Source organism: Tiliqua scincoides, chromosome 1, assembly GCF_035046505.1.
Source record: "Tiliqua scincoides isolate rTilSci1 chromosome 1, rTilSci1.hap2, whole genome shotgun sequence".
NCBI classification, from domain to species: domain Eukaryota; kingdom Metazoa; phylum Chordata; class Lepidosauria; order Squamata; family Scincidae; genus Tiliqua; species Tiliqua scincoides.
In genome coordinates this window covers 142,996,207-143,006,530 of record NC_089821.1, presented here as the reverse complement: position 1 = coordinate 143,006,530, position 10,324 = coordinate 142,996,207, and the positions used below count along the sequence as shown (strand labels likewise).

Here is a 10,324-nt window from a genome sequence, read left to right as displayed (position 1 = left end):
GACTGCATCATTGCTTGATAGCTTTCAGTACAATTCTACTTAGTAGTATGAGAAAATGTAATTTAATGTTAATGCCAAGAACTAGTCCTTGTGTACAAATAGGATTTACAGAATGCTTGTGGCCATTTCATCTTTTCACTTAGTAAATGGGTGCAGCTGCACATAATATCCCTAGTTACACATCAGTTGTGATGTACAGATAAAACAGTTGAAAGCATTTACATTTTTTTTCAGCACTTAGCTTAAGAATTTAGGATTAAAATGACGATTGTGTAAGATTCCCATTGCACAGTGAGACTATAAAACCTCTCTTGCCATTAAGTTATGTTCCAATCATATAGTTTCCCTTATGCATTTTATGTAGTACAAGTTGCATAAATAAACTGGTAATATTTTATATATGTGTATATAGGATTATTACAGATATTATGGGGGAAACGTTAGCCTATGCCATAGGGAAGGAGGAAAGCTTCACATTATCTAAATGTATACCTCTTGTTCTTCTCCAGTTCTTGGAGAATTTTTTTTTTCTAGATTTGTCCATATCATGACTTGTAATGGATAGTAACTTGATGTGTGATATAAAAGTAGCGAGCCATGTTCTACAACTTTATATCATCCCTTTCCTTTTCTGCAATGGTACTATTGGCTAGAAGAAAAACTTGCATTAGATTTTTTTGGATAGTATACCCTTTCCTGTATAGCAGTTTTTCTATTAAAAGGTTTTATAATCAGCAATGGAAAGGGCAGGTTGTATGAACTTAAATCAGTTCCCTGCCTGCCATAGCTGCTCCTTCAACTGAGTGCTGCACATCATGGGCTCTGTCTGTGAGAGAGAAATCCAGGTGCTTGGTGTCCTTGCATGACATGAAGTTTTGCATGTAGATCGATTTGAAATGTTCCTCTTGTTTACATGATTTGCATAATTTAAAAAAGATAATGTTGCCAAACTTTGGTAAATGTTAAAACAGAGAATCTCCACTACATGTAACTTTCTTCCTCTGGATCAGTACGTGGCTTATAATCCCAGCCAGTGGTTGTATCTGTTCCAGTGTCAACTGCCATGTGCTCTGCTTCAAGGGGGAACTAGTCTTTTGTGAATTTTTTTGTACATAAGTATTTGTTACAAACATTTTAGCAAATGCTTTCTATTTCTTAATTGCTTGTGCATATCCTGGCTGGCGTTATAGAAAATAGTGCTAACATTACTTTCTTATTGGGGGATGAGACTTTTTTAGTTTGTGTGTGGAAAATGGGTTATGTTGAATGTTTAGTTTTTCCTCTGCATGCTACATCATACATTGTTGGAACGATAGGAACCTTCATACTGTATGAATAAAAAATAAAATATTTGAACTTTACCACAGTATTCTGTGTGAGGTTCCATAGAAAAGTAAAGGAACTGCAAAATATTTTTCCTTTATTTCATATATATATGGCTTATTGATGCTCGTATACTATACATGCAATACAATTCAACCATACTGTATTTCTGTATGTTCCCATTTCTCAGTGAAAGGCTCAATAGGTTTTACAGAGGCAACTGGTTCTACAACTACTTTTCTAAAAGTTGACCATTTTGCTGCAAGAGTGTGTGGGAAAGTTTGTAAAAATACATTTACAGTCTCATAGTCCAAATAAACCTTACAGTTATAGTTAAATATGTATTTAGATTCCAGTTTAATGCAAAAAATTACATTAGCCACTTGGAACCAGATATACTCATGAATAACACAGACAGCACATTACATACTATTCCAGAATCTAACCCTTAAGTCAGGGGTGTCCAGTTTTTGGCAGGAGGGCCACATCATCTCTCTGACACTGTGTTGATGTAGCATCAATTTTGCTGGGAAGCAGCCTGAGACTTAAGAGTCATGGCTGCTTGATGTGGTGAAGGAGCAAAAAGCAAAGAATGAGAAGGAGAGCGCGAATGAAGGCAGAGACAGGTTTCAAAGGTAGATGCCGGAAGAAAGCCGGAAGCTCAAGGAGCCAAAAGAGCCGGTCCAGCCCCCTCTCAGCCTTTTTATTCACTCTTGAAGCAGTACAGTTTACTAACAGTCAACAGATAAGACACTTCTAGCTAGCTGACAACAAATTCCTAAGCTCTCAGCGCTTCTTTATCTCTAATGCTAGCTCATCTTGTTTACTAGGTAAAAGGCAGTGAACAAGGCCAAGCTCAGAGTTTGCTCTGCGCAGAAGCAGATATGTCGGCTGTTAGGTTGCCAGTGTTCACTAAGCCAAAGCGTGCTTCTGCATATGCTACATGTTAGGGGCTGGGGGAAAAAATACTTTACATTTAAAATTTGAATAAGTTTACATAAATGAATATATTAAAGATGAACTTATATGAATGAAGGTCTTGCAATAGCTCAAGGCCTATAGAAGGCCTTGCACAAAGCAAGGCTGGCCTTTCCTTTGCTGCCGCTACTGCATCACAGATGTGAAACAGCAAGCAGTGGAAGTAGCCCTCATCCCACAGGTCAAACAGTTGCCCTCATGCTGAGAGCAGCTGTGTCAGGCTAGTGCGGGCTCCAACAAATCTCCGGAGGGCCAGAGCTCATTGGAGACTGGGGGCTCCCTGAGGGCCGCATGTGCTATCATATTGACACTCTGAAATAGTGGTGTTTCTCAGCTATGTCACTTTCCATGGACACATATTAACCCATTTCTGCCCAGCCCACAGGTATACGCATTTGATCCCTGTTGCAATGTTGGGCATAAATGGCTTAAGATCCTTGTAAGCAAAGCTGTTTAATTTTTATGGACAACCATTGACTGGGGTGTTGCAGAATTCTTCAAGCCTAAGACTGCCCTGTTAAATATAACAAGCCTTTGGTATTCTTCAGCTAGTTCCACTGCATCCTGAATGTAGAGAACTCTCATCTGAGTGATTCCAGGGCTAGTTTAAGAGACTGTACTACTGAATACTGTCAAGGTCCAGTATTTGACTCACCACACACAGTTCCCACTATGTTGTTTAATGTAATAGAGCTCAATTCAAAATACTACTTAGGCTTCTTTGCTATAACTTCATTTTATTATAAGTTCTTAAATTAGGGGAAAGATCACATGTTGAAGCAGCTTTCTTAGTCAGTCATGATGGAAGTATGACTTGCTTTTTTTGTAACTTTGCTTCTATATAAGCCATTTCTGTGTCTTGCATTTGCATCCAGCTCTCAAAACCTTTCTGCTGCTCTACTGGCCACTGCTCGGATATTACCGTAAACTTTTGAAGGTGGGCTTCCTAAAGAAGAAACATAATCATTCGTGAAATTCACTTTTGAACATTCAGAAAGCAATGGGTCTTTTTCTGAGTAAATAGGGTTGCGACTATGTGCAGCTACACTTGATCGTTCGTTCCTTGTCTCTGCTGTGAACTGAATTGCATGCTCCCAGTTATGTGGTTCTCCTGCAGTGGTTCCCAACCTTTTTCATCTCACGGCACATTGACAAGGCACTAAAATTGCCAAGGCACAGCATGCCACCAGCAGGAGGATCACATCCCCATTGGCCCTACTAATAAATGACCTTCTCCCAAATTCCTGTGGCACACTTGTGGACCACTCACTGCACACCAATGTGCCATGGCACAGTGGTTGAAAATGGCTGACCTAAACGTTTGTAATTAATAATAAACCCTCATCTCCTCTGTATGAAAACCCACACTTCATGTATTCATCACAGTATTTTCATTTTATCTGTTTGAAGAACAGACTATGCCTTTGCACTGTTTTGCACCAGAAGTGTCCTGAGAAATTCTTGGTGATTGATCACTTTCCATACTATGTTTCAGCTTTTTTACTGTGCTGGTTTTCAATCACTGATTCATACATGAATTGATGACCAAAGTCTAGCTATTGGTGGGGCTTTCACAGCCAACTAGCTACCTCCCTTCCTGCCTTGCAAGGCATTCTGTAGCCTTTCTGCCATCATTTATTTCTTTTTCAAGTACCCCTAAAGGTCCTGTTGAGTGCCCTTGAGGGAACATGTACCCCAGGTTGGGAACCACTGTTCTACTGGTAGGTTTACAGTTCACTTACTCTGATAGTGTTTACAAAAAGGTTGTGAAGACTAGAATTTGTTAAATAAAAATTTCTTAAGATCTTTTACTATATTTTTAATAAATTAGAGACTGTACAAGTCTTAGAGAACAATTACTGAGGTTATTTTTCAGAACCTGGCCTCAAGTAAACTCAGACAAAACATAGTCACACACCCCAAGTTTAATCTCCCCCAACTTATCTGAGGGTCACAGAAAATTCCATGATTGGCTCAAAATCTGCCCTCGACTTATTTGTAAGATTGACTTATAGGCAAATATCTGAAGTAGTTGCTGTTAAATGCTTAAAGCAATGGTTCCCAAACATTTTCACCTGGTGAATTCCTTGATCTACTGGGCCATTGGCCACAGTTCCAATTACATCTACAACCATATACAACAGCAAGCTTTTTGTGAGGATTCTGTGGCTCCCCTGGCTGGTTTCCACAGCTCCACAGGGAGCCACAGCTCGGTTTGGGAACCACTGGCTTAAAAGGTTTGTTGTAAGCCCATTCATAACACACAGTCAACAGTATTACTGAAGCTTCTACTGCTTCAAAGCTAACAGCTGCCTTACCATTCTTCCTATGTTTAGGGTCTTAAGCAATTCTGATCCAAGCCACCAGAAATGAAAATAGTTTCACAGCTATGATAAAAATAGGGCACTTGAATTTCCTCTTAACACACTTACCCAAGATAAGGTTGCAAATTGCTGTTCGTGCCATTTTAATATTCTGGAAAGACCCTAAAATATGAACTTTTCTGTAATAAAAAAAATCAAGTTTATAGTATTTAAGAATATAGCTTAATATTTGGAAGTAATTCTCCATGGTGTTCAGTCTTTGCATGTGAGAAGCTCCTCTTGGTAGCAGGCAGGTCACATGATCAAAAACCACCAAGGAGATCAAAAACCACCTTTTGAAAACCAAAAGGGCTTTCCTTTCATTCCCCAGACTGACCTTGCTTGACTAGGTGGCAATAGGGTCATTGCTTGGTTCCTTCACACCTGTATTTTCAGCAGTTTAGCTTAGTTGACTCTTAGTAAAGAGACATAGGAGCAGTTCTGTCTTACTAATTTTATATGAGCAGTCTTTAGTCACTCCACTGTCTTTTCTAGGACATGAGCTGGGAAAGGACAAAGCAGCAGCATGCAGGGATTCAGCCCTCACTCCACTCCCAGACAGGGAAGGTTGCTGAAGCTACATAGTGGAGCTGAGGTTCACACAGGGTGACCAGAAGCAATGGAGCGCTGTACCTTTAACCACTGTATAGAAGAGGGAATTCTGGCAGGTGCAGCTTTTTAAACCCTTCCGTGTTGAGCTGCACCTGCCAAAATTCCCTCTTCTATACAGCTGTTAAAGGTGTAGGCACTGTGTCCTCCATTCTATCTAGTCATCCTGGGTTCACAGCTCTTCCAGCAGCAAAGCTTGCTGTTCTGTGGCTGGAGCTTTCCTGGAGGAACAAACATTTAAATATGTTTCCCCTCATGACTAGAAAGGAAAGGGACCAGGTACAACACCTGCAACAAATGCTGCCACTACCATTTTTTCCTCCTTCGCACAAGACAATCCTATCCACTTAATGCACTCCCATTCTTTCCCCTGAGATTATCAGATCTCACCATTTAGAGCTAGCAACTCCTCCCTCACAATATTAAATATTTACCTTTTCTTAGAGAATACTATTACTATCTACTCCAGACAGCAGCTCTTCAAAACAATTCAGAAACCACAACCCAAATTCAAGACCTCATTCAGATATGTCTACAATGTTTCAGCTCCTGTGTTTTCATCCCACAATTACTTTATAGAGCGTTCATTCAGAGCCACAGAATGTTAAGATGAAGGCTGCCTTGCATGTAATATCAGAATGTTAAACTACACCACACTTTTGCCTATTGTCCAATTATACTTACAAATCTGCAAGAACTATTCGTGTCCTTGTTACATTTTCAATAGTGAATTTTGTTTTTCCTCCTTTTCCAGCAATTCTTCCTATTGCCCTGGAAAGATGATCTCCTTTTAAAGGCTTCACTAAAAGGAAAAAAATACTTCTATAGCATTGGTTTATAAACTGCACCTCAATAAGATTATTCCCAGAGCCCCAAGAATAGTTTGGAAGGACCAAATGCTTCAGAATTGCTTGAGATGAGCAGGTGTAACCCTTGTTCTTTGGATAGAAGGCGACTAGATGCTCCATATAAATGTACAACATTGTTAAAATGTTTAACTCCAAAAAAGAATTCTACTGGTTAATAGAATTTACTGAGAAGTAGAATCCTAGCTAAGTTAGATGTCCCTGGAAAAATCCTGCATGTGTAAGAAATTTGATAAGGGGAAAACATCCAAGCCTGTATTTCCCTGCATGTATCTGTGGGATGACAAGTTGCACCTGCTGAAATTCTCTCTTCTATACACTTGTTAAAGGTCCAGCATCCCTAAAGTTGAAAGTTTGAGCACCCCTGCTTTAAAGCAGTAAAAACTCAATGGTACTGAAATCTTAATATTGCCCCCCTGTGGATCTTCTAAAAATCCAATTTGTGCAGATACCATTCCTTAAAGCTGAAATTTTTTATAAAAAAAATCTCAGGCCTTTAAAATTGACAATTTAAAAACAGGACTTCTAACTTTAATAATCCTAAAATTAATTTGTTATTCAAGAGACAAATTGATAGTCTGACCTAAACGCCAAATTTCAGTCAGGGAATTTAAAGACACTTTTATACTGAGTTTTATTTATGGGCTGTAACAATAACAGCAAGAACAGGTTCATAACTTAACAATGAGCATGCCTTTATTGCAAGTCCTTACACCTTCCTCAATATCTGAAAAATATGTTCATACTGAGGTTTAGATAACATAGCACCCTATGTATAACTATGTAATACTCACCATCTGTTACTTCAAAGGATTCTAGGAAAAGATCATCTAGTCTTATGAGAGCAAGTGCATCCTAGAAGATTTAAGAATGATGAAATGATGCAAATTACACTTCACATAATAAGAACACTGATCACAACAATTCTACAGCTCTTAAAAATATCAGTTTAGATCAGATGTGTAAATGAATAAGCATGAAATTCAGTATTAGTTAGCGCTGACTAGTACTTTTTATACTGGTTGGTTGAAACTGGCCTTTCGGTATCACAACTTTCAATATCTGCTTTGCATGATTATACTTCCCCCCCCCCCTTTGACTAGAATGCATCCTGAACTATCAAAAAATCTGAATATGAGCTGTACAGCAATTCTTTAGACCAAATTACAGATTTGAAAAAAATCAGTCAATTTCAAAAGAAATACCATTGTGTTGCACAAATGGTAGAATATCTATACATAATCTATGTATTTTTAGGGCATGCAATGATATGAAACCCACCATAAAAATGCAGAAGTCCAATTTTGAATTGGAAAACAGTTTATCATATATCCAACTTAAAAAAAGAACAAAGCTTTATAAACATCAGATAAAATTTCTTATGTGTCTAAATTTCACTTTCTAATGAATTGATCTGCTTAAGAAAAAATGAAAACTTACCTCAACTTGAAATCCAAGTATAAAAGCTTTCACAAAGTCAGCTGCTTTTGTGAGAGCAGCTATGTCTTTAGTTTCTTTACAAGTCTAGAAGGAAAAAATGCATCTTGTGATTTGAGTGGTAAAACTCTGAAAGACTGTACAGGTTTTAAGTATGCCAAATCAGACACATGTCACAAGCTACTAATACTACCCCCGTTTAGAACTAAAAACGAATCTCTGTGCACTGGGTGTTCAAAGCAAGCTGCTATCCATTCTTTCCAGTCTGAGCGCTCACCTTTAAGACCAATATTTTAACTACTCCTGAACCTACACTATGTTTGTACTCAAACACACACTCAGTACACTTGCATTACCTAAAATTCCATACCTAGCCAATTTTAGACCTTTTTATTCACGAGTGATATTTCACTCTTTCACAACACAGAAAACAGTTTAGATCTGGATTACTAAATTATCCCTTTGAGATTACAGGAGCCAGCAACAGTCCAGTGTGCTTTCTAGGGATTTGTTCTTCAAATCAAGTAAGCTGTGAAACAGCACATTGGCTTGGCTAGGCTATCAACAGGTTCTCCAGGTTTATAGAGGTCATGAAGCAAATGAAGTGGGAGGGAGATAACTAGAATGCTGTCTACATTCATCTCATGCCCAAATCCTCAGATTTTTGCTACCATTCCGTTGCTATCACATTGGCCATCACTCCTTTTGGCTACCATCAAATCTGCAAAGTATGTTCTAGGTGGCAAACTATCTGCAGAAGTGGGGCCAGAAGCATAAGACTGGTTCAGAAATCTCATTTTCATAACTTAAAATAAGATGAGCTAGATGAGTTATTCATCATTTAGAGAAGGCAAGGAGCAGGCATCAGCAGCAGAACATTCAAGCTACCCAGGTGCAGGAACAGCCTTCCCTGACTGCAGACAAACAAGGTCAGATATTGCTGACCTTTCAAAGAGAATTGGTTTTATAATTCACCTTTATCTCGACATTCCTTGTTTTCAAGTTGAATCTAACTTGAAGCTGCAAGTGTTCTACAATAGGTGTAAAAATCTTCATCCAGTTCTCCTTCAAAGGTGTGTATCTATTTGCTGGTACAGGAATTTTCCTCATTTCATATTTCCCATCCTGAATAAAAAAAAGTTGCTTTGCATTAGAAACCAATTACTATTTCGGTATTTAATTACACACACACTGACAAGTAAAATTAATCAGATAACTTACCACCACAGATATTAAAGATTTATATCTAATCTTTCCAACTAAAAAGCAGTTTAGGTCAACTAATTTTGTGAAGTTTTCATAGAGTAGAAAAAGGCACGAGTACCCCACCCTGAAACACTTCAGTTTAATATAACCAATTTCAAACAATTTTTGAGGTCCATCACACACATTACATATAGAAAAATATCAAAAAGTGTATCCTGAATGAGACATGGCTCTTTCAGAAAAGGGAGGTGGAATTATGACACAAACAGCTGTAATTCAAATGTAGTAGCAAAGTGGTAAACTCCACCACTTCCCTGCTTCCACCCAGTCAGCACTGACAAATATGGGTTCTGTATTATTCAGAAGGGCTATATCAGCCACATCACCCACCAAATGGTTGCATTGGGGGGGGGGAGGTGATGTATATCTACCCAAAGGCTGCAATCCTGTATACACAGTTTCCTGGGAGTAAGTACACTAAACACAACTTACTTCTGAGCAGACATGCATATGATTGTGCCATTAAGTTGTGATTGTAAACCATATATTTGAAAGTAAGCTAAGCCACGTACACACTTGAATTCATTGTATACATGCATAGAACCAGAACTGCAATCAGCTGTGATCCAACAGCACACTTGTAGGATACATGTGTTTGCTGCACACATGGGTTACTTTTACATAGGCAGACGAACCATCTTAGGCACAAAGTTAAAAAAACATATATAAGAAACAGCCTATAGAAATCCCTGGAGTTTAAACATCTGCCACATGGCTGAGAGCAACAGGAGACAGGACTCAGCTATCTGAAGCTGCAGTCCTAGCCACAAGCCCCACTGAACATGGAACACAATGGCTACACTTACCTGGGAGCAAGCCCCAGTGTCTAGAAAGGGGCTTGCTTCTGAGTAGGCATGCACCGGATTGGGCTCTAAGGCTGCAAGCCTATCCACTCTTACCTGGGAGTAAGTCCCATTGACTATTAAGGGCTTTACTTCTGAGTAGACATGCATCAGCTTGGGCGCCAAGGCCACAATCCCAGCCACTTGCCTGGGAGTAAGCCCTATTGACTCTAATGGGGCTTCCTTCTGAGTAGACAGGCATAGGACTGGGCTCTGAGGCTGCCATCCTCTCCACACTTCCCTGGGAAGAAGCCCCATTGACTACAATGGGGTTTACTTCCGAGTAGTCATGCCTAGGACTGGGCTTACTCCGAGGACGCCCCCGCGCAGGGGAGGAAAGTCGGGGCGCTTCCTGGGCGGGGGGCCCCCGCCTGTCTCCATGGGGCCCTCGCCCGCTCGCCTCTTCCGCCTGCGGACGCGGGTGAAGCCTTCGCTCGCGGTCTGCGTCTCCGCCTGAGCCATTCTTAGTCCACGCGCACCGACACGAAGAGGCGGGGCTAGCCGGCAGCCGTCGCCACTTCCGTCGCCCGACGCCATTTCCGCCGCCAACTCTATGGTTTCGCCCCGCCGCAAGACTGCTCGGCAGGAGTGGCGCTCTGTCTTCATTCTCTATCGTTCAGCGCCCCGGATGTTTTGGGAG

General features: G+C 40.1%; 2 protein-coding genes across 2 annotated transcripts in view; one reads left to right on the top strand and one right to left on the bottom strand.

Moving 5' to 3' along the window:
* The window catches only part of PPP3R1 (protein phosphatase 3 regulatory subunit B, alpha), a 43,739-nt gene extending 42,378 nt beyond the window's left edge, over window positions 1-1,361 (top strand). Inside the window, exon 6 of the mRNA XM_066640393.1 lies at window positions 1-1,361. This exon is cut by the window's left edge and continues 729 nt beyond it. The gene's annotated coding sequence lies outside the window, so the exon portion shown is untranslated.
* Window positions 1,362-3,018: 1,657 nt separating this feature from the next.
* PNO1 (partner of NOB1 homolog) lies at window positions 3,019-10,197 on the bottom strand. Its single transcript, XM_066640311.1, has 7 exons — window positions 9,994-10,197; window positions 8,552-8,701; window positions 7,580-7,663; window positions 6,934-6,994; window positions 5,958-6,075; window positions 4,734-4,804; window positions 3,019-3,247 (listed from the first exon to the last, which is right to left on the bottom strand). Exons 1-7 carry the CDS (start codon window positions 10,144-10,146, stop codon window positions 3,180-3,182), a joined length of 705 nt encoding a protein of 234 aa, XP_066496408.1. The 5' UTR covers window positions 10,147-10,197; the 3' UTR covers window positions 3,019-3,179.
* Window positions 10,198-10,324: the final 127 nt, after the last annotated feature.

What these genes read in the sequence shown, in the direction of transcription:
- PNO1 (XM_066640311.1), bottom strand. Translation starts at nt 10,146, where the DNA reads ATGGCTCAGGCGGAGACGCAGACCGCGAGCGAAGGCTTCACCCGCGTC. An exon ending in ATCCTTTGAAGTAACAGATG is followed by an intron (nt 6,076 to 6,933) that starts GTGAGTATTACA and finishes TTTTCCTTTTAG; the next exon opens with TGAAGCCTTTAAAAGGAGAT. An exon ending in AATTTGCAACCTTATCTTGG is followed by an intron (nt 3,248 to 4,733) that starts GTAAGTGTGTTA and finishes TTTCTTCTTTAG; the next exon opens with GAAGCCCACCTTCAAAAGTT.